This window comes from Hemitrygon akajei, chromosome 6 (genome assembly GCF_048418815.1).
Source record: "Hemitrygon akajei chromosome 6, sHemAka1.3, whole genome shotgun sequence".
Classification (NCBI taxonomy): domain Eukaryota; kingdom Metazoa; phylum Chordata; class Chondrichthyes; order Myliobatiformes; family Dasyatidae; genus Hemitrygon; species Hemitrygon akajei.
The window spans coordinates 1,561,067-1,584,923 of record NC_133129.1 but is presented as its reverse complement, the minus strand read 5'-3'; the positions used below and the strand labels follow the sequence as shown (position 1 = coordinate 1,584,923).

Here is a 23,857-nt window from a genome sequence, read left to right as displayed (position 1 = left end):
GCCGACTCAATATTGCTCTCTTAGACAGACAACACGAGCAAGTAGAGAATGGGAGGATATGAATTAGTTTGATTTGACATCAAGGTCAGTGCAGACATGATGGGGCAAAGGACCTCTTCCAGGTTTTATGTTCTACTGATTGGGGAATTGAGGACTCTGGAAACTGATAGAGAAGAAGAAACAAGGCCAGCATAGATCGGCCATAAGACCATATGACATAGGAGCAGAATTAGGCCATTCGGCCCATCAAGTCTGCTCTGCTACTCCATCATGGCTGATTTATTACCCCTCTCAACCTCATTCTCCTGTCTTCTCCCAAGAACCTTTGATGCTCTGCCTAATCAAGAACATATCAACCTCCACTTTAAATATATCCAGAGGCTTGGCCTCCAGAGCTGTCTGTGACAATGTCTCATCTTAGACTCTCCCACTAGAGGAAAAATCCTCTCCTATCCATTCTACCTAGGCCTTCCAATATTTCATAGGTTTCAATGAGATCCCTCTCTCCTCTCATTCTGCTAAACTCCAGCAAGTACAGGTCCAGAGCCATCGAATGCTCCTCATACATTAACCCTTTCATTCACGTAATCTTTCTCGTGAACCTCTTCTGGACCCTCTCCATTGCCAGCATATCTTTTCTTAGATAAGGAGCCCAGAACCATTCACAATACTCCAAGGGCAGTCTCACCAATGTCTTACACTGAGTGATGGGGCAGGATTGATGGGCCGAGAGCCCCAGCTCTACTCCCATTTCCTTCTGTTCTTATGACTGGATGGGATCTGGGAATGAGTAGCTAGCAGGGAGGGAGTGTGGGCTTTGTGTGGGAGCTGAAGGGGCTCAGAGGTACTGAAGGACCGTTAGCCACCTCCCTTGTCACCAAGGACAAACCAAATTTCTACAGATGTACTGTGGAGAGAATTCTAACTGGCCGCCTGTATGGAGGGCCAGTACGTAGGATCAGAAAAAGTTGTGGAAAGTTACAAACTCAGCCGGCTTCATCATGGGCATCAGTCTCCCCAGCATCCAGGCCAGTTTCAAGAGGCAATGTCTCAAAGAAAGGTGGCATCCATCACTGAGGACCCCCGACACTGCCCTCTTCTCATTGCTACCATCAGGGAGGAGGTACAGGAGCCTGGAGACACACACTCAATGATTCAGGAACAGCTTCTTCCCCTCCACTGTCAGATTTCTGAGTGGACAGTGAACCCACCCATGAACCTCACTATTTTTTTGCTTTCTTTTTGCACTACATATGTAATTTAAAATGTTATAGGTATAACATTTCTTGTGCTTCTTGTTGTAATTTATAGCTGTTATACTTTGCACCGTATTGCCGCCACAAAACAGTTTGTCACAAACTGTGAGGCCTCCGCTGGTCGGGCGTTATCATGGATGGGTGTTGGTCCCGAGACATCTACACAGCTGATACCCACGCCAGGACAGTACGATACGGAGAGTGAGCTGTTGCCCGTGTAGCAGGCTCCCCCTCTCCGCGCATCTGATGAACCCAAAGAACGACAGAGACCGATACGGTTTGGCACCAGCGGCATCTCAGAGGTTGCCAGTCAGCATTGAACTCAGGGTGGGACTGCCTTAGGGACTCCAGCTCCGGATTTTCCACGGGGTGTACTCCCGAATCCTTCCCCATACAGAGGTTTGAGATCAGTTTCCCTTCTAGATGTGTGGCCACCCATTTATCCTTAGGTCGTGGTGGTCGTTAGCACAAACGACACATCTCGCTGTATGTTTCGACGTAGGCGTGATGAATAAACAAATTTGAATCCGAGAACGCCTGCGCGACGCGCGCTCTCCCCTGCGCCCCAGAGCGACTCCAGCCGGGGAGAGTTCGACAGCTCACTTACTTGTAGAGTGCCGATCTGTTGTGGGCTGGGATCACCTGATCCATCACGTAGCCGGGATACAGGACAGGAATCCCAATCAGTTTCTGCACGATGAGCTGCGGCTGGAAGAGGTACTGGCATTCTTCGTAGAGGCCCTGAAGACAGGAGAGAGAAGGGAAAAAGATGCTGGTGAGGCATTTTGGATCACAGTGTGCAGTTTAGGTCACCCAGCTAATGGGAAAGATACCATTAAGCAGGAAGGAGTGCAGAAATGGCGTTGAACATGCCTGAGTGGACAGCCAGAGGCTTTTCCCCAGCGTGGAAATGGCTAATACAAGGGGGAGGTGATTGGAGGGGAGTATGGAGGAGGGTTCAGAGGCAGGAGGGCAGTGGAACACCCTGCCACGGGTGGTGGCAGAGGCAGATACATTAGGGACAATTAAGATAATTTTAGATAAACACATGGGTGAAAGAGAAGTGGGGACAGGGCGCTCTGGCCAGGAAGTCTTAGATTGATGTTAATATAGGTTAAAGGGTTGGCACAACATTGTGGGCCAAAAGGCCTGCACTGTGCTGTAATGTTCTATCTTTTATGTTCTAGAAGACTTTTGAGCTTGCCGCTGGGGTTTGAGGAACTGGATTATGGGGAGACCATTCCTTCGGCTGTAGCAGACTGAGGGGTGAACTTACTGCCGTCTATAAAACCCAGAGCAACACACACAAAATGCTGGACACTGCCTGGCCTGCTGAGTTCCTCCAGCATTCTGTGTGTGTCGCTCTGGATTTCCAACATCTGCACAGTCTCTTGTGTTTATGTATAAAATCCTGATTGGTGCAGAATAGATGCATTCACCTGGGTTTTCCCCCTGCAGGCTTGGGAAATCAAGAACTACAGGGTGTAGGTTTAAGAGGGGAGAGGTTTAAAAGGAATGTGAGGGTAACTTGTTCTGCAAGAGGCTGGTCAGTAGAACTGCCAGAGGAAGTGGTTGAGGCAGGTACATTAACACCACCGACAGGACACTTGAACAGGTACAAGGACAGGAAAGGTTTGGAGGGATGTGGATCAAACACAGGCAGGTGGGTCAGTGTAAATGAAATGGGCTGAAAATCGTGCCTTGGTACGTTCTCAAAGTATATATACCACGAAAAACCACTCACAACAAAGACCGACAGACATTAAAAATTGTAGACAATTGGTACACAGAGCGTGAGCTGCAGAGCCCCGGAAGCGAGTCCATAGACTGCGGAATCGGCGGCGAGTGAAGCGGGTCCAGGTAGGTGCCCGATGGCTGCGGGGTCACCCCTGGCGGCACTGGACCCAAGTGTTGTAAATAAACATTTCAGCAATGTTTGAATAATCTTGTGACGGTTTTCCTTGGAGACCTACCCTCGTCATCACCACCATTTCCTCCAGCATCCCGCTGTTGCCTTGCGCGCCACAGCAGCGTAGCGTTTGGCGCGAAACTCTCACAGCTCGGGGTTCGCAGTTCAATTCCAACGCCCTCTGTAACGAGTTCGTTCGTCCACCCCGGAGAATGCGTGGTCCAGGTACTTCCCACCGTCCATAACCTACCAGTCAGGCATTGTGAATTGTCCTGTGGTTGCTGGCAGAATGGCTTGATATCTATCTATATAGATAAATGGGTAGATAGATAGAAATGCTGGAGGAACCTTTCCAGCTGATTTATTCCTCTCCGTAGATGCTGCCAGATCCTCCAGCATTTTGTGTGCCTTGCTCTGGATTTCCAGCATCTGCAGAATCTCTTGTGAATTTACCTTGACGGATATCTTCCCTCTGTCCTTTGGTAAATGAGCAGCTAGGAACCAGTCTCCGGGGAGCGGGCTGCTAATGTTAAAAATGCCCGTCGTGCGGTTGGGTAAATTCCAGGTGAGAGTGACCGCGAAGGACCCCGGCACCACGGTATCGGCCGGGAAGCGGCTGTGGAGCGGGTTAATCACCGGCGGTGCTCCGGACCGGAAGTATCTGGTGGAGAGAAGTGAGAGGCAGAGGGTGACTTACAGTCCGAGAGCTCTATGAATGGAATGAACCCAGATCGCTCAGCACTGAACAACAGCGGAGGCGTGAGGACGGGCGTCTGAGGGAGGCTTCAGGAAGCAATGGAGCTGGGAGGCAGAGGGGTTTACACACACACAGGGAGCGAGAAAGGTGAGGGGGGGCGAGAAGAGAGAGAAAGGGAGAGGGAAGGAGCGAGCGAAAGAGTGTTAGAGAGAGCAACACACACAAAATGCCGGAGGAGCGCAGCAGGCCAGGCAGCATCTATGGAGAGGAATAAACAGTCGACGTTTCGAGCCAAGACCCTTCATCAGGACTGTTTACTCTTTTCCACAGACGCTGCCTGACCTGCAGAGTCTCTCCAGCATTTTGGGTGTGTTGCTTGGATTTCCAGCACCCGCAGATTTCTTTTTCTTTAAGAGAGGGAGGTTAGCTCAGCTTTGCATGTCCTAGTACAGTGGTCAACCCGTCGATCTTTGAGACTTTCCCAGTTGATCCCGACAAAAAAAAATGAAAAATAAATACACAAATAACTTTGAGAGATTGTGTCCGGGTTGCGGGGTTTTAGTTCCGTGCTTTCTGTCCAGCGCGCATGCGCATAGCTCTCCCGCGACACTGTAATTCACTGGTCCCCAACCACCGGGCCGCGAGGAAACGATATGAGTTAGCTGCATTTTTCCTCATTCCCTGTCAGCCCACTGTTGAATTTGAACCCACGCGAAGTCATCGGGCGACTAAACGCAGGGATACCCTCGCGTCAGGGATCGCGCAGGTTGGCCTGGGGCGGCCGGCGGGAAGTGCCGTCGCTACTGGCCTGGAGCGCTGCCTCTGAACCCTTCTAGCACACCAAGTGTTCGTGGGGAACCCGGTGCTAAAATATTCGCAGACGACCTAATTCGGGCTCAGCGTTTCGTAAGTATCAGAGCAGCTACCGCGCTGCGATCTATTGAAACAAACATTTGTCGACCGACAGATCCTACAAGGGGGGTGGGCTGTCGCACTCCCCGCTCGGTCGTCCGCGCTCTCCGGACTGTGACCACCGCGGCCCCGAACTTGTCTTCTCACCCCACCCACGACCAGCCGCACCTGACCAAGGCGTCTGGCGCGGGCGGGTGGGAGGGTGAGTTCGGGCCCGGAGGCTGTCTAATGAGGCAATGTCTCAAAACTGCTTCAGTACCCTGAGTCCAAGCACCCAGCACTTAAAGACGAAGCCGCTGAGTTTTCTCAGCGGAAAAAAAAACGTGAGCAAGCGGGACAGAAGTCGAGAGCCGCGAAAACTAGAATAGATTGGACATAAGGAACCTGCTTCGAGTATCGCTGTATACCGGTCGTGTTTAACAACCGCCCCCCCCCCCCAGCCCCTGTCGGCCGGTCCGCAAGAATATTTTCAATATTAAACCAGTCCGCGGTGGGGAAAAAAGGTGGGTACCCCCGGTGTTTATATATTATTTCTACTTCCAGTCTTTTCTGCCCTGGTGCGCATGCGTGTAACTAATTGATGTGGGGTCAATCTTGCCTTTTACTGAAGCCGAGGTATGGGATCTTGGGCTTAAAAAGGTTGGTGACCACTATCCTAGTACATTGAAACAATTAGTGAAATGATATGTCGCTTGTGTCACCGACCCACACAGATGGGGATTTCTAGTGTTGCCCACAACTTACTACCCTAACCCGTACGTGTCTGGAATGGGGGAGGAAACTGGAACAGCCGGAGGAAACCCATGCAGTCACAGTACAAGCTCCTTAAAGACAGAGTGGGAATCGAACCCTATTGTTGATTACTGGCAAACAGAATTCCTCAATAAAATCTCGGCTGCCGTCCATGGAAGATTAAAATTGGGGATGTGCAAGTTTAGATTTTAATTACTTTTATTATTTTACATCTTTGGGGATGTGAGCATCTTATAGACATACAGTACAAGGGTTTGGGAGACCGGCACGATGAATAGGGACAGATTTCCCGGATGCTGTGAGGCTGCAGACACCCTCTGCTGGGTGTGAACGGGCTCTTTCCCAGTGTTTTCTCTCCCCACCCTCCCACGTGAGCCACGGCAGTCAGGAAGAGCCTCGGCCCGAAGTGTCCACTCTTTACTCCCCTCTATAGACGCTGCCTGACCAGCTGAGTTCCTCCAGCGTTTTCGTGTGCGTAAAACTCCTCTAGATCGGGACTACCTGCCACCTGGCTGGACATGTTGCCAAGTGTCTGAGAGAGGAGGATCCTACAGAGGACAGTAAAAACAGCCGGGAGGATCACTGCCCCCCTCCATTTATGACATTTACCTGGAGTGTTGTAGTCGAAGGGCTTGAGACTATGTTGAGGATCCCTGCTACCCACAATCTCTGACCCACTACCATCAGGAAGGAGGTACAAGAGCATCAGGACTCGGAATACCAGACTGGGTAACAGCTTCTTCCCCCAGGCTGATGAATACCCAGCGATAACCGAGGTCTCATCGCTAGGACCGCGAGCGGTTTACCTGCGCTGCACAATACATTTACACACGCAGATATTTACGTGTGTGTGTGTGTGTGTACACAAAGAGTGAATATAGTCGATGCACCCTGGAACCACGGACTGGAGGAATGTTGTATCGTTTGAGATATCAACTTGAACTTGGATTATCTCAACCAAGGCCAACCCCCCCCCCCCCACCCCATTCAGCATCAGCTGGGAGTGCTTGTTTCTGGATTCAGGCACAAACCCCAAACCCTCTGACTCACTGACCCTCTGACCCTCTGACTCAGTGACCCATCGCTGTGAGGAGGCTGGTAAGGGTCGGCAGGCCGAAGGATGTGTGAAAGCAGTGCGCGTTCCCACCCTGTTCACCGGCGGACGCAACCCCACCCCGGACCACTCACACGGTGATGTCTCGATCCGGACAGGAATCGCCAAAGCTGCCCCCTTGCTCCTTGAAGGTGATCAGGTTCCAGACGGCCACCACTGTGTCCTCGGGTACGTGGAAATGGAAGAGCTCGGCGCTGGTGAAGGAGGTGAAGGCATTGAGCTTGCGGGGGGTCCTGGTGAAGTAGTCGGTGACGAAAAGGCACTCTGGGATAGGAAGAGTGAGAGGGGCAGAGAGGTCAGTGGGCTCATTTTTTTTGAGATTCAGCGTGGAGTAAGCCCTTCCGGTGCGACGGGCTGCGCCGCCCAGCGATCCACCCATCTCATCCAAACCTGATCACAGGACAAGTTACAATGAGCAATTCAACATGTCGTCGGACTGTGGGAGGAAGCCCTCGTGCACCCGGGAAGATCTCCGGAATTCAGCTCCCAACTCCACCCGCCTGAGCTGTAATAACATCACGCTAACTGCCACGCTACCGTGGCTCCCCAGTTACCACTGTGAGCCGCCCCGGGTGTGGGCCGAGGGATCGAATTGGAGGAAGTTGATTGCAGAATGAGAATCGGGTTTATTGAGGGTCCTGGCCATTCGGGGTTAAACACAGATGTTGCGACCTAACTGTTATACACACGCCTGTAGGTGAGCCCGGGCTGGCACCCCCTCTCCGCACAATCACAGGAACTGTCAGTCCGCGCTGAACTCAACGTAGGACTGCCCGAGGGAGTCCATTTCCGGATTTTCCTCGGGGTTTACTCCCCCATGAGTGGGTATGGCCGCAAGGCAGCGGAGGCTTGAGATCGGAGTTTTCCTCCTCCGAGGTGAGCTGCCGAGCACGGCTGAGGAGTTCCATCTGCCCGGTGTGACTGGTTCCTCCTCCTGTCAGTAGAAACGGTTCCGCCGGCTTTAGTAGCTAAGCCCAGGAGCTGGACTTGGCTGTCGGAGGCTATTTGAGATGTATGCCATTGGGAGCATTTAATAGATCGGGGGAGCTTATCCCCACTACCACCCCTACCAACCGCCCCCTCCCCCCCCCCCCCCGGCTATGATAACCTTAAGGAAGCAGGTTTATTAACCTGAAGCACGCACACAATACTGGAGAAACTCAGCAGGCCGGAGAGCATCTATGGAAAAGAGTAAACAGTCAATGTTTCGGGCTGAGAGCCTTCTTCAAGACGGATGAAGGGTCTCGGCCCACAATCTCGACTGTTCACTCACTTCCACTAATGCACCCCGGCCTGCTGAGTCCCTTCAGCATTCTGTGTGTGCAGCTTTGGCTATCCAACATCTTCAGATGTTCCCTTGTTTGGTGTTATCAGTCTCTACTGTTGTTGTTTTTGCAGCAACAGTACAGGGCAAATTCATAAAATAGCTATAAATTACAAAAATAAAGTAATTCCCAAAAAAAAAGTGTTCACTGGTACGTGGACCATTCAGAAATCTGATGGGGGGGGGGGGGAAGTGCTGTTCCTGAGCCATTGAATTCGGCTCTGCAGAATGAACATTACTGCAGACTGAGTGGTTGATGGTCAGTATGCACTCAGAGGGCCGAATGGTCTGTCCATAGGTTACAAGTCTCTATGCCTCTACACCAGACACTGGGAGAGAGGCTGTTGTCTTGGTGCTACCCCCCACTCTGTGGTGTTTGGCTCCCAGTGGACTGGGAGTAGGAGGATAGAAACAGGATAATTTGGCAGATCAATGTGTGGCTGAGAAGCTGGTGCAGGGGGCAGGGCTTTGTGTTCTTGGATTATTGGGATCTCTTCTGGGGGAGGTATGACACTGTTCAAAAGTGACGGGTTGCACCTGAACCCGAGGGGAATCAATATTCTCAAGGGCAGGTTTGTTAGAGCCGTTGGGGAGGATTTAAACTAATTTGGTAGGGGGTGGGAACCAGACTGAAGGAACTCTGAGAGGACAGATGGTGAAAAAGCAAAGATAATGTACAGTCAGCCTGTCAGGAAGGGCAGGTAGATGTAATTGCAGCCAGCAGGGTGAGTATCAGTGCATTGGGGATGCAGAATCAAAAAGGGGAGCAAATACAGTACTTAAAGTGTTATATCGCAGTGCACAGAGTATAAAAAATAAGGTGAATGATCTTGTTGCACTTTTACAGAGTGCTTGGTGATACAGGACAAAATAGGACAAAGTGAACATGGCTTCCATAAAGGAAAATCTAGTCTGACAAGTCTGTTGGAATCCTTTGAGACTACACGTAGGATAAATAAAGGGGATGTAGTGGATGTTGTATATTTGGATTTTCAGAAGGTCATTGACAAGGTGACACACATGAGGCTGCTTACCAAGTTAAGAGCCCAAGGTATTACAAGAATGTTACTGGCATGGTTAGAGCATCGGCTGATTGGTGAGAGGCAGTGAGTGGGAATAAAAGGATCCTTTCCTGGTTGACTGCCAGTGACTAGTGGTGTTCCGCAGGGGTCGGTGTTGGGACCACTTCTTTTTATGCTGTATATCAATGATTTAGATGATGAAATCGATGGCTTTGTTGCCAAGTTTGCAGATGATACAAAGATTGGTGGAGGGTCAGGTAGTGTTGAGGAAACAGGTAGGATGCAGAAGGACTTAGACAGATTAGGAGAATGGGCAAGAAAGTGGCAAATGAAATACAATGTTGGAAAATGCATGGTCCTGCACTTTGGTAGAAGAAATAAATATGCAGACTATTTTCTAAATGTGGTGAAAATCCAGAAATCTGAGATGCAGAGGGACTTGGGAGTCCTTGTGCAGAACACCCTGAAGGTTAACTTACAGGTTGAGTCAGTGGTGAGGAAGGTAAGTGCAATGTTAACATTAATTTCAAGAGGTCTAGCATACAAGAGCAGGGATGTGATGCTGAGGCTTTATAAGGCACTGGTGAGGTCTCACCTTGAGAACTGTGGACAGTTTTGGTCCCCTTTTCTAAGAAAAGATGTGCTGGCATTGGAGAGGGTTCCGAGGAGGTTCACAAAGATGATTTCAGGAATTAAAGAGCTATCATATGAAGAATGTTTGATGGTTCTGGGCCTGTACTTGTTGGAATTTAGACGGTTGGGGGGGGGGAACTCCTCACTTCACAAAAACCCACGCTGTTTGAGTTTCTCGGAGTTGCCGAATGGTGAACTTTCCATCCCTTGGAACTAACAACAATCACCTGGATGAGCAGAAGTAAAATTAAACACCATCTGTCCTGCCCATGCTGCTTGGATGTAAACAACAGATTGAGCCGAGGTGCAGAGTACTTGCTCGGTAACCATAGCTGCTCTCACAACATTGACCTGATACGTTAAGCCACCATCGCCATCCAGAGACACTCAAACAGCACGGGTTGTATCTGAAGTGAAGATCCCTCTCTCCCCTCTGCTTGCACTGTCATGGGGACGTGGTTGGACAGAGGTGAAGGGACATATCATAAAATGCGGGTTAGCACTGTACCATAGTGGGTAACACAACGCTTTACAGTACCAGCGAGCCCGATTCAATTCCAGCCGCTGCCAAGGAGTTTGTACTTCCTCGCTGTGACTGTGAGGGTATCTTCCGGGTGCTCCGAATTCCTCCCACAGAGCAAAGCTGTTCCAGCTGGGAGGCTGATTGGTCCCATGATTAGGCAAGGGTCTAATTGGGTGTTGCTGGGTGGTGGGGCTGGAAGGGCCTATTCCGCGCTATATCTCAATAAATAAATAAACACAAACAGACAGACAAATAAATGAATAAATGTATCTGGCAGGGAGGGGAAAGAGAGGGTCATGTCTCCCAGATGACCATGTACCTTATCCAGTGTCCAGCAGTCTCACTGCCCGAGTCACTCACCGTCCGTGTCACTCACCGCCCGAGTCACTCACCGTCCGTGTCACACACCGCCTCACCGTCTGCGTCACTCACCGTCCGTGTCACACACCGTCTCACCGTCCGTGTCACACACCGTCTCACCGCCCGAGTCACTCACCGTCCGTGTCACACACCGCCCGAGTCACTCACCGTCCGTGTCACACACCGCCTCACCGTCCGTGTCACACACCGCCTCACCGTCCGTGTCACTCACTGTCCGTGTCACACACCGTCTCACCGTCCGTGTCACACACCGCCTCACCGTCTGCGTCACTCACCGTCCGTGTCACACACCGTCTCACCGTCCGTGTCACACACCGTCTCACCGCCCGAGTCACTCACCGTCCGTGTCACACACCGCCCGAGTCACTCACCGTCCGTGTCACACACCGCCTCACCGTCCGTGTCACACACCGCCTCACCGTCCGTGTCACACACCGTCTCACCGCCCGAGTCACTCACCGTCCGTGTCACTCACCGCCCGAGTCACTCACCGTCCGTGTCACACACCGCCTCACCGTCCGTGTCACACACCGCCTCACCGTCCGTGTCACACACCGTCTCACCGCCCGAGTCACTCACCGTCCGTGTCACTCACCGCCCGAGTCACTCACCGTCCGTGTCACTCACCGCCCGAGTCACTCACCGTCCGTGTCACACACCGTCTCACCGTCCGTGTCACTCACCGTCCGTGTCACTCACCGCCCGAGTCACTCACCGTCCGTGTCACACACCGCCTCACCGTCTGCGTCACTCACCGTCCGTGTCACACACCGTCTCACCGTCCGTGTCACACACCGTCTCACCGCCCGAGTCACTCACCGTCCGTGTCACACACCGCCCGAGTCACTCACCGTCCGTGTCACACACCGCCTCACCGTCCGTGTCACACACCGTCCGTGTCACTCACCGCCTCACCGTCCGTGTCACACACCGTCTCACCGCCCGAGTCACTCACCGTCCGTGTCACTCACCGCCCGAGTCACTCACCGTCCGTGTCACTCACCGCCCGAGTCACTCACCGTCCGTGTCACACACCGCCTCACCGTCCGTGTCACACACCGCCTCACCGTCCGTGTCACACACCGCCTCACCGTCCGTGTCACACACCGTCTCACCGCCCGAGTGACTCACCGTCCGTGTCACTCACCGCCCGAGTCACTCACCGTCCGTGTCACTCACCGCCCGAGTCACTCACCGTCCGTGTCACACACCGTCTCACCGTCCGTGTCACTCACCGTCCGTGTCACTCACCGCCCGAGTCACTCACCGTCCGTGTCACACACCGCCTCACCGTCCGTGTCACACACCGCCCGAGTCACTCACCGTCCGTGTCACACACCGTCTCACCGTCCGTGTCACACACCGTCTCACCGCCCGAGTCACTCACCGTCCGTGTCACACACCGCCTCACCGTCTGCGTCACTCACCGTCCGTGTCACACACCGTCCGTGTCACACACCGCCTCACCGTCTGCGTCACTCACCGTGTCACTCACCGTCCGTGTCACACACCGTCCGTGTCACACACCGCCTCACCGTCTGCGTCACTCACCGTCCGAGTCACTCACCGTCCGTGTCACACACCGCCTCACCGTCTGCGTCACTCACCGTCCGTGTCACACACCGTCTCACCGCCCGAGTCACTCACCGTCCGTGTCACTCACCGCCCGAGTCACTCACCGTCCGTGTCACACACCGTCTCACCGCCCGTGTCACTCACCGTCCGTGTCACTCACCATCTCACCGTCTGCGTCACTCACCGTCCGTGTCACACACCGTCCGTGTCACTCACCGTCCGTGTCACACACCGTCTCACCGCCCGAGTCACTCACCGTCCGTGTCACACACCGCCTCACCGTCTGCGTCACTCACCGTCCGTGTCACACACCGTCCGTGTCACACACCGCCTCACCGTCTGCGTCACTCACCGTCCGTGTCACACACCGTCCGTGTCACACACCGTCTCACCGCCCGAGTCACTCACCGTCCGTGTCACACACCGCCTCACCGTCTGCGTCACTCACCGTCCGAGTCACTCACCGTCCGTGTCACACACCGCCTCACCGTCTGCGTCACTCACCGTCCGTGTCACACACCGTCTCACCGCCCGAGTCACTCACCGTCCGTGTCACTCACCGCCCGAGTCACTCACCGTCCGTGTCACACACCGTCTCACCGCCCGTGTCACTCACCGTCCGTGTCACTCACCATCTCACCGTCTGCGTCACTCACCGTCCGTGTCACACACCGTCCGTGTCACACACCGTCTCACCGCCCGCGTCACTCACCGTCCGTGTCACTCACCGCCCGAGTCACTCACCGTCCGTGTCACACACCGTCTCACCGCCCGAGTCACTCACCGTCCGTGTCACTCACCGCCCGAGTCACTCACCGTCCGTGTCACACACCGTCTCACCGCCCGAGTCACTCACCGTCCGTGTCACACACCGTCCGTGTCACACACCGTCTCACCGCCCGAGTCACTCACCGTCCGTGTCACACACCGTCCGTGTCACACACCGTCTCACCGCCCGAGTCACTCACCGTCCGTGTCACTCACCGCCCGAGTCACTCACCGTCCGTGTCACACACCGCCTCACCGTCTGCGTCACTCACCGTCCGTGTCACACACCGCCTCACCGCCCGAGTCACTCACCGTCCGTGTCACACACCGCCTCACCGCCCGAGTCACTCACCGTCCGTGTCACACACCGCCTCACCGTCTGCGTCACTCACCGTCCGTGTCACACACCGTCCGTGTCACACACCGTCTCACCGCCCGAGTCACTCACCGTCCGTGTCACTCACCGCCCGAGTCACTCACCGTCCATGTCACACACCGTCCGTGTCACACACCGTCTCACCGCCCGAGTCACTCACCGTCCGTGTCACACACCGTCCGTGTCACACACCGTCTCACCGCCCGAGTCACTCACCGTCCGTGTCACACACCGCCTCACCGCCCGAGTCACTCACCGTCCGTGTCACGCACCGCCTCACCGCCCGAGTCACTCACCGTCCGTGTCACTCACCGCCCGAGTCACTCACCGTCCGTGTCACACACCGCCTCACCGTCTGCGTCACTCACCGTCCGTGTCACACACCGCCTCACCGCCCGAGTCACTCACCGTCCGTGTCACTCACCGCCCGAGTCACTCACCGTCCGTGTCACACACCGCCTCACCGTCTGCGTCACTCACCGTCCGTGTCACACACCGCCTCACCGCCCGAGTCACTCACCGTCCGTGTCACTCACCGCCCGAGTCACTCACCGTCCGTGTCACACACCGCCTCACCGTCTGCGTCACTCACCGTCCGTGTCACACACCGCCTCACCGCCCGAGTCACTCACCGTCCGTGTCACACACCGCCTCACCGCCCGAGTCACTCACCGTCCGTGTCACGCACCGCCTCACCGCCCGAGTCACTCACCGTCCGTGTCACACACCGTCTCACCGCCCGAGTCACTCACCGTCCGTGTCACACACCGTCTCACCGTCTGCGTCACTCACCGTCCGTATCACGCACCGTCTCACCGCCCGAGTCACGCACCGTCTCGCCGCCCGAGTCACTCACTGTCCGTGTCACGCACCGTCTCGCCGCCCGTGTCACTCTCTGTCCGTGTCACGCACCGTCTCGCCGCCCGAGTCACGCACCGTCTCACCGCCCGAGTCACGCACCGTCTCACCGCCCGTATCATACAGTGAGTGACCACGTTGCCGGATATTTTCGTTCTGTTGGTAGATGTGAGCATGAGCTTCCTGTCCCTTTGCTTCATGCGTTTTACCACAAACATAGACCGTAGAGCACTGGGTAGGCTGTTCGCCCCACAAGAGTCACAGAACACTACAGCACAGAAAGAGGCTGCTCGGCCCATCTAGTTTATTCTGAACTATCAGCTGCCTTGCAATATGGACCTGCTTCCATATTATAACCCTCCACACCCCTCCCATCTCTGTATCTATCCGAATTTCTCTTAAATGTTGAAATCAAACCAGCATCCCACTGGGAGCTCCTTTCACACCCTCATGACCCTTTGAACATTTCACCTTTTACCCTTAACCCCTGACCTCTCGTATTAGTCTCGGAGGAAAAGCCTGCTTGCATTTACGTTATCTATACCCCTCATAATTTTGTATAGCTCCCTCATTCTCCCACACTTCAGGGAAGAAAGCCCTATCCTCTAACATGTTGTTCCAAATTTTATGCCAATTTATCCTAAATTATCTCTTCACCTGTATCATCCATATCCATCCATTCATGTACCCTTATCATTCCAACAAACTGCCCGATTCCACTTCTACCCCTCGTAACCCATTCTAGGCACGTCCAATTGTCTGTATAAAAACTTAGCCCTCACTTCACCTTTAAGCCTTCACCCTCAGCCTTAAAAAATATGTCCTCTGGTGTGTCATTAACACTAGAGATTTTGCAGATGCTGGAAATCCAGAGCAACACACTTGAAATGCTGCAGGAACTTAGCTAGTCATACAGACTCTTTCATTTCCATAGTTGCTGTCTGACCTGCTGAGTTCCTCCAGCATTTTGTGTGCTGCTCTGGTGTTTGACATTTCTACCATGGGGAAGTGATTCAGATTGTTTACCCTATTTATGCCTCTCATGATTTAAAATCTCATTCCGGTCTCACCTATCACCTTGTACTCCTTCCCTCTCCTCACCTTCTTATTCTGGTTTCCCTTTTCTTTCCATTCCTGATGAAGGTCTTGGCCTAAAACATGGGCTGTTTATTCCCCACCTTAGATATCACCTGACCTGCTGAGTTCCTCCAGCAGTTTATGCGTGAGCCTCTAAATTTCATTCCCATCCCAAGCCCAATGAATCCCACTCCCTGGGGAGACGCAAGAAACTTTAGGTGCTGGAATCTGGAGAACCTCAGCGGGTCAGGCAGCATCTTTGGGGTGGAAGGAATTGTTGACCTTTTAGATCGAGAATCAGCATCCGGACAAGGGACATCAGGACTGTCTTCGTCAATGATACTGCAATGGAGAGGGTTGCAAGCTTCAAGTTCCTGGGGATGAGTATCTCCAGTCCAGTCACATTGACTTCATGACTGAGGAAGCTCACCAATGCCTCTATGTCCTCAGGAGGCCAAAGAAATTTGGTATTTTCCCCGTTGGCGCTGAACGATTTTTATTAATGCACCATAGAGAGCTTTCCATCTCGATGTACCATGGATTGGTAAGGCAACTATTCTGCATGTGACCACAAGAAACAGCAGAGAGTTGGAACATACCCCAGCGCATCACGGAAACCAGCCTCCCCTCCATGGACTCTGTCTGCACTATCCACTGCCTCAGTAAAGCAGCCAGTGTAATCAAAGTCCCTCTTACCCCAGACATTCTCTCTTCTGCCATCTCCCATCAGGCAGAAGATACAAGAGCCTGAAAGCACCTCCTTCCTTTGCACTCATTCAATGTGAGTGTGACGTTCTCCTCGGGGGTTGTCTATTGGTGGTCCTCGGGTGGCTGTAGGGGCTGACCTGGGATCCACATATTCCAGTGTACTGTACCACCAGGAGCAAGGACAACTTCTACCCCACTGTTATAAGACTGTGAAATGATTTTGGGCAGATGGGGCTTGTCAGCCATGGTTAGCAGCTCATCTAGGAGAGGGAAAATTGTGATCTCAAGCCTCTACTGACTTGTGCCTGTACCACTCATGGGGAAATCTTTAATCCAGTGCTGGAGTCCGTAAGGCAGTCCTACATTGCATTCAATGCTAACTGGAAGGGCCTGGTGCCAAACTGTATCGGTCTCAGCCGTTCCAATAGACAATAGATGTAGGAGTAGGCCATTCGGCCCTTCGAGCCAGCACTGCCATTCAATGTGATCATGGCTGATCATCCACAATCATTACCCCGTTCCTGCCCTCTCCCCATATCACTTGACTCTGCTATCTTTTGAATCCTTTGGATTCATCAGCTCTGTGGCGAGGGGGAGCCTGCAGTATGGACAGCAGCTTGCTCTCCATATCGTACCGCCTGGCTTGCGTATGACAACACAAGGCCTCTCAAATGATTCCCGAGTACAATGAGAGGGACTATTGACTTCACAGTCTCCCTCGATATGTTCTTGGGCCTCACTGGCTGCCAGCCCTGCACTCCCTCTGTAACTGTAACACTTCATTCTGCAATCTGTTACTGTTTTACCTTGTTCTACCTCGATGCACTGTGTAATGGTCTGATCTGTATGAACAGTTCGCAAGACGAGCTTTCCACTGTACATGTGACAATAATAAACCCATTTACCAATTCCAATGCAGCTTTCAGACCCTGTATTTGACCATAAGACCATTAAGACATAGGAGCAGAACAGGGTCATTCACCCATTGAGTCTGCTCCACCATTCCATCATGGCTGATTTATTAACCCTCTCAACCCCATTCTCCTGCCTTCTCCCCATAACCTTTGATGCCCTGACTAATCAAGAACCTATCAACCTCAGCTTTAGATATACCCAATGACTCGGCCTCCACAGCCGTCTGTGGCAATGAATTCCTCAGATTCACCACTCCCTGGCTAAAGTAATTCCTCCTCATCTCTGTTCTAAATGGACGTCCCTCTACTCTGAGGCTGAGCCCTCTGGTTCTAGACTCAGCCTGTGCTCGTACCGAAAGGCTACGTAATTCTTGGCATCTGTGATATGACACTGCAGAAGGAATAGGTCATGGTTTCTCATCGCCCAACTGTAATCAGAGGAGATAAGCTCCCTGTGCATAAGCAATTGGTTTACAGGCAATATGACATCAGAAATAATAACAGTAAGATATCAACATAAGTAATCTGTCTATTAATATCCAAATCCAATTACACATCCTCGGATCAATGTTTAAACACATTTATTGATCAACACATAGATGACGAATGGGCTTTGCGGAGATTTTCAAACCAGTTTCAAGCTCGGGTCAAGCATCATAGAATCACAAACCATGTAGAAGCATTTTCATTGGTCTGATTTATCCAGTGGGTTTGATTCAGGAACTGCATCGTCCAATTGATGAATTGTAGGGGAAGGTTGGGCAAAGAACTGGCAGATGGAATACAGTGTCAGGAAGTGTGCTTTCGTAGAAGAAATAAAGGCATAGACTACTTTCTACATGAGGAGAAAATTCAAAATCTGAGGTGCAAGGTGACTTGGGAGACCATGTGCAGGATTCCCCAAAGCACCAATTCCCAACCTTTCTTATGCGATGGGCCCTACCCTGTAAAGGTTAAAGTGCAGGTTGAGTCGGTGGTAAAGAAGGCAAATGCATTGTTAGTATTCATTTCAGGAGGATGAGAATATAAAAGCAAGGATGTAATGCCAAGGCTTTACGAGGCATTGAGCAGGCTGCATTTGGAGTTTTGGATCCCTTTTTTCAGAAAGGATGTGCTGGCATTGGAGAGGGTCCAAAGGAGGTTCACGAGAATGATCCCAGGAACGAGGAGTATTTGCTGGCTGTGAGCCTGTACTCACTGGAGTTTAGAAGAAAGAAAGGTGTCTCATTGAAAGCAATCAAATATTGAATGGTATGTATAGAGTGGACATGGAGAGGGTGTTTCCTATGTAGTTGGGGAGTCTAGGACCAGAGGGCACAGCCTCAGAATAGAGGGACATCCATTTAGATCAGAGATGAGGAGGAATTCCTTTTGCCACAGAGTGGTGACTCTGTGGAATTCATTGCCACAGATGACTGGGAAGCCAAGTCATTGGGTATATTTAAAGCAGAGGCTAATAGGTTCTTGATTAGTCAGAGGGCCAAAGGTTATGGAGCGAAAGCAGGAGAATGGGGTTGAAAGGAGTAATAAATCAGCCATGATGGAATAGCAGAGCAGACTTGATGGGCAAAATGGCCTAATTCTGTCCCTATGTCTTATGGTCTAACAATTGGATTACCTGCCTACAGGATATGGCTGGTAAACAATGAGGTACCCAGTGGGGTATAGTGAAAGAGGGAGGGGGAGGGGGAGAGAGGGGGGAGAGAGTGTATGTAAGGGGGTGGTGAAGAGGGAGAGAGGGTAAGGGAGAGGGAGAAAGAGAGAGAGAGAAAGAGGGAGAGAAGATAGAAGGAAGGTGAAGAGTGAGAGAGAAGGGAGCGAGAGAGGAGAGAGAGAAGTGAGTGAGAGTTTGAGAAAGAGAGAAGGAGAGGGCAAGAGACAGGGAGAGAGAGAAAGATAAGAGAGTGGCAGAGAGAGAGGGCGAGGCAGAGGGAGAGAGAGGAGCGGTAAGTGTGTGTCAGATGATGGACGAGATTATCCTTTGAGGACATGACTCACTATGAGGTCAGTGCCGAGCTGTGTTTATAACATTGCCTCAGTTCTGACTAAGCTGAGTTACAAGCACCAGAGTCCCTCAGCGCTGACCCAGAACCACTGAACAGTTGTCAGCCTCTCGCCCTCTCCCTGCGGCTAGACATGGGCTGAATCTGAACCGGCCGCGCTCTCCTGCAACACACAACCCGCTCAGAGACCCCTGCCCAGACTCCCCCCACACAGTCTCCCCCACACAGCCTCCCCCACACAGTCTCCCCTGCCCAGACTCCCCCCACACAGTCTCCCCTGCCCAGACTCCCCCCACACAGCCTCCCCTGCCTAGACACCCCCACACAGCCTCCCCGGTCCAGACTCCCCCACCTCCCCTGCAACACACAACCCGCTCAGAGACCCCTGCCCAGACTCCCCCCACACAGCCTCCTCCACACAGCCTCCCCGGTCCAGACTCCCCCACCTCCCCTGCAACACACAACCCGCTCAGAGACCCCTGCCCAGACTCCCCCCACACAGCCTCCTCCACACAGTCTCCCCTGCCCAGACTCCCCCCACACAGTCTCCCCTGCCCAGACTCCCCCCACACAGCCTGCCCTGCCCAGACTCCCCCCACACAGCCTCCCCTGCCCAAACTCCCCCACACAGCCTCCCCTGCCTAGACACCCCCACACAGCCTCCCCTGCCTAGACACCCCCACACAGCCTCCCCGGTCCAGACTCCCCCACCTCCCCTGCAACACACAACCCGCTCAGAGACCCCTGCCCAGACTCCCCCCACACAGCCTCCTCCACACAGTCTCCCCTGCCCAGACTCCCCCCACACAGCCTGCCCTGCCCAGACTCCCCCCACACAGCCTCCCCTGCCCAGACTCCCCCCACACAGCCTCCCCGGTCCAGACTCCCCCACCTCCCCTGCAACACACAACCCGCTCAGAGACCCCTGCCCAGACTCCCCCCACACAGCCTCCTCCACACAGCCTCCCCGGTCCAGACTCCCCCACCTCCCCCGGAGCACACAAGCCGCTCAGAGACCCCTGCCCAGCCTCCCCTGGAGCACACAAGCCACTCAGAGACCCCTGCCCAGCCTCCCCCGGAGCACACAAGCCGCTCAGAGACCCCTGCCCAGCCTCCCCTGGAGCACACAATACAGCAGCTTGTGTTTCAAATCACTTTGCAGCCAGTAATTACCACAATGGGCACCAGGTACAGAAACCAGCCAGACCTCGAGCTGGCACGTGTTAGCTGCTACCAGAGGGCCAACCAACGAGGAGGATGGAGAGGACAGAGAGCTTAGAGACTGTCAGAGGAAAGGCCTTTATAAATACCTAGTCAGAGGCACGCACAAGGGCATTGCCAATACCATGAGGGGAGAAAAGACAGAGTACAGGAGAAGGATATGGGATGGAGTGTAAGAGAGAGAATGCAGAAAGCATGAGACAGTTACAGTGAGGGGTGTGAGGTGTGTCGGTGTCACAGTGAGGGGTGTGGGGTGTGTCGGTGTCACAGTGAGGGGTGAGGGGTGTGTCGATGTCACAGTGAGGGGTGAGGGGTGTGTCGGTGTCACAGTGAGGGGGTGTGGGGTGTGTCGGTGTCACAGTGAGGGGTGTGTCGGTGTCACAGTGAGGGGTGTGGGGTGTGTAGGTGTCACAGTGAGGGGTGAGGGGTGTGTCGGTGTCACAGTGAGGGCTGTGTCGGTGTCACAGTGTGGGGTGTGTCGGTGTCACAGTGAGGGGTGTGTCGGTGTCACAGTGAGGGGTGAGGGGTGTGTCGGTGTCACAGTGAGGGGTGTGGAGTGTGTCGATGTCACAGTGAGGGGTGTGAGGTGTGTCAGTGTCACAGTGAAGGGTGAGGGGTGTGTCGGTGTCACAGTGAGGGGTGTGGGGTGTGTCGGTGACACAGTGAGGGGTGTGGGGTGTGTCTGTGTCACGGTGAGGGGTGAGGGGTGTGTCGGTGTCACAGTGAGGGGTGTGGAGTGTGTCGATGTCACAGTGAGGGGTGAGAGGTGTATCGGTGTCACAGTGAGGGGTGTGGGGTGTGTCAGTGTCACAGTGAGGGTGAGGGGTGTGTCGGTGTCACAGTGAGGGGTGAGGGGTGTGGAGTGTGTCGGTGTCACAGTGAGGAGTGTGTCGGTGTCACAGTGAGGGTGAGGGGTGTGTCGGTGTCACAGTGAGGGGTGTGGGGTGTGTCGGTGTCACGGTGAGGGGTGTGTCAGTGTCAGAGTGAGGTGTGAGGGGTGTGTCGGTGTCACAGTGAGGGGTGAGTCAGTGTCACAGTGAGGGGTGAGGGGTGTGTCAGTGTCACAGTGAGGGGTGTGGGGTGGGTCAGTGTCACAGTGAGGGGTGTGGGGTGTGTCAGTGTCACGGTGAGGGGTGAGGGGTGTGTCAGTGTCACGGTGTGGGGTGTGTCGGTGTCACGGTGAGGGTGAGGGGTGTGTCGGTGTCACAGTGAGGGGTGTGGGGTGTGTCGGTGTCACAGTGAGGGGTGTGTCGGTGTCACAGTGAGGGGTGTGGGGTGTGTAGGTGTCACAGTGAGGGGTGAGGGGTGTGTCAGTGTCACGGTGTGGGGGTGTGTCGGTGTCACGGTGAGGGTGAGGGGTGTGTCAGTGTCACAGTGAGGGGTGTGTCAGTGTCACGGTGAGGGGTGTGGGGTGTGTCGGTGTCACGGTGAGGGGTGAGGGGTGTGTCGGTGTCACAGTGAGGGGTGTGGAGTGTGTCGATGTCACAGTGAGGGGTGAGGGGTGTGTCGGTGTCACAGTGAGGGGTGTGGAGTGTGTCGATGTCACAGTGAGGGGTGTGTCGGTGTCACAGTGAGGGTGAGGGGTGTGGGGAGTGTCAGTGTCACAGTGAGGGGTGTGGGGTGTGTCGGTGTCACGGTGAGGGGTGTGGGGAGTGTCAGTGTCACAGTGAGGGGTGTGGGGTGTGTCGGTGATACAGTGAGGGGTGTGGGGTGTGTCGGTGATACAGTGAGGGGTGTGGGGTGTGTCGGTGTCACGGTGAGGGGTGAGGGGTGTGTCGGTGTCACAGTGAGGGGTGTGTCAGTGTCACAGTGAGGGTGAGGTGTGTGTCAGTGTCACAGTGAGGGGTGTGTCCGTGTCACAGTGAGGGGTGTGGGGTGTGTCGGTGTCACAGTGAGGGGTGAGGGGTGTGGAGTGTGTCGGTGTCACAGTGAGGGGTGAGGGGTGTGTCAGTGTCACGGTGAGGGGTGTGGAGTGTGTCGGTGTCACAGTGAGGGGTGAGGGGTGTGTCAGTGTCACAGTGAGGGGTGAGGGGTGTGTCGGTGTCACAGTGAGGGGTGAGGGGTGTGTCAGTGTCACAGTGAGGGGTGTGGGGTGTGTCAGTGTCACGGTGAGGGGTGAGGGGTGTGTCAGTGTCACGGTGTGGGGTGTGTCAGTGTCACGGTGAGGGGTGAGGGGTGTGTCAGTGTCACGGTGTGGGGTGTGTCGGTGTCACGGTGAGGGGTGAGGGGTGTGTCGATGTCACAGTGAGGGGTGAGGGGTGTGTCAGTGTCACGGTGTGGAGTGTGTCGATGTCACAGTGAGGGGTGAGAGGTGTGTCGGTGTCACAGTGAGGGGTGTGGGGTGTGTCGGTGTCACAGTGAGGGGTGTGTCGGTGTCACAGTGAGGGGTGTGGGGTGTGTCGGTGTCACAGTGAGGGGTGAGGGGTGTGTCAGTGTCACGGTGTGGGGTGTGTCGGTGTCACGGTGAGGGTGAGGGGTGTGTCAGTGTCACAGTGAGGGGTGTGTCAGTGTCACGGTGAGGGGTGTGGGGTGTGTCGGTGTCACGGTGAGGGGTGAGGGGTGTGTCGGTGTCACAGTGAGGGGTGTGGAGTGTGTCGATGTCACAGTGAGGGGTGAGGGGTGTGTCGGTGTCACAGTGAGGGGTGTGGAGTGTGTCGATGTCACAGTGAGGGGTGTGTCGGTGTCACAGTGAGGGTGAGGGGTGTGGGGAGTGTCAGTGTCACAGTGAGGGGTGTGGGGTGTGTCGGTGTCACGGTGAGGGGTGTGGGGAGTGTCAGTGTCACAGTGAGGGGTGTGGGGTGTGTCGGTGATACAGTGAGGGGTGTGGGGTGTGTCGGTGTCACGGTGAGGGGTGAGGGGTGTGTCGGTGTCACAGTGAGGGGTGTGTCAGTGTCACAGTGAGGGTGAGGTGTGTGTCAGTGTCACAGTGAGGGGTGTGTCCGTGTCACAGTGAGGGGTGTGGGGTGTGTCGGTGTCACAGTGAGGGGTGAGGGGTGTGGAGTGTGTCGGTGTCACAGTGAGGGGTGAGGGGTGTGTCAGTGTCACGGTGAGGGGTGTGGAGTGTGTCGGTGTCACAGTGAGGGGTGAGGGGTGTGTCAGTGTCACAGTGAGGGGTGAGGGGTGTGTCGGTGTCACAGTGAGGGGTGAGGGGTGTGTCAGTGTCACAGTGAGGGGTGTGGAGTGTGTCGGTGTCACAGTGAGGGGTTTGGGGTGTGTCGGTGTCACGGTGAGGGGTGTGTCAGTGTCAGAGTGAGGTGTGAGGGGTGTGTCGGTGTCACAGTGAGGGGTGTGGGGTGTGTCGGTGTCACAGTGAGGGGTGTGGGGTGTGTCGGTGTCACGGTGAGGGGTGTGTCAGTGTCAGAGTGAGGTGTGAGGGGTGTGTCGGTGTCACAGTGAGGGGTGAGTCAGTGTCACAGTGAGGGGTGAGGGGGGTGTCAGTGTCACAGTGAGGGGGGTGTGGGGTGTGTCGGTGTCACAGTGAGGGGTGTGGGGTGTGTCAGTGTCACAGTGAGGGGGTGTGGGGTGTGTCGGTGTCACAGTGAGGGGTGTGGGGTGTGTCAGTGTCACAGTGAGGGGTGTGGGGTGTGTCAGTGTCACGGTGTGGGGTGTGTCGGTGTCACGGTGAGGGGTGTGGGGTGTGTCGGTGTCACAGTGAGGGGTGAGGGGTGTGTCGGTGTCACGGTGAGGGGTGAGGGGTGTGTCAGTGTCACAGTGAGGGGGTGTACGTGTGTCGGTGTCACAGTGAGGGGTGTGGGGTGTATCAGTGTCACAGTGAGGGATGTGGGGTGTATCAGTGTCACAGTGAGGGATGTGTCGGTGTCGGTGTCACAGTG

At 54.4% G+C, this 23,857-nt stretch overlaps 1 protein-coding gene across 1 annotated transcript in view; it reads right to left on the bottom strand.

Moving 5' to 3' along the window:
• The window catches only part of tmem8b (transmembrane protein 8B), a 119,567-nt gene that overhangs the window by 65,251 nt on the left and 30,459 nt on the right, over positions 1-23,857 (bottom strand). Inside the window, exons 2-4 of the mRNA XM_073047779.1 lie at positions 6,716-6,905; positions 3,619-3,826; positions 1,864-1,997 (exon numbers count right to left, since the gene is read on the bottom strand). Coding sequence (XP_072903880.1) covers positions 1,864-1,997; positions 3,619-3,826; positions 6,716-6,905 — 532 coding nt within the window. The remainder of the gene's footprint in view (positions 1-1,863; positions 1,998-3,618; positions 3,827-6,715; positions 6,906-23,857) is intronic.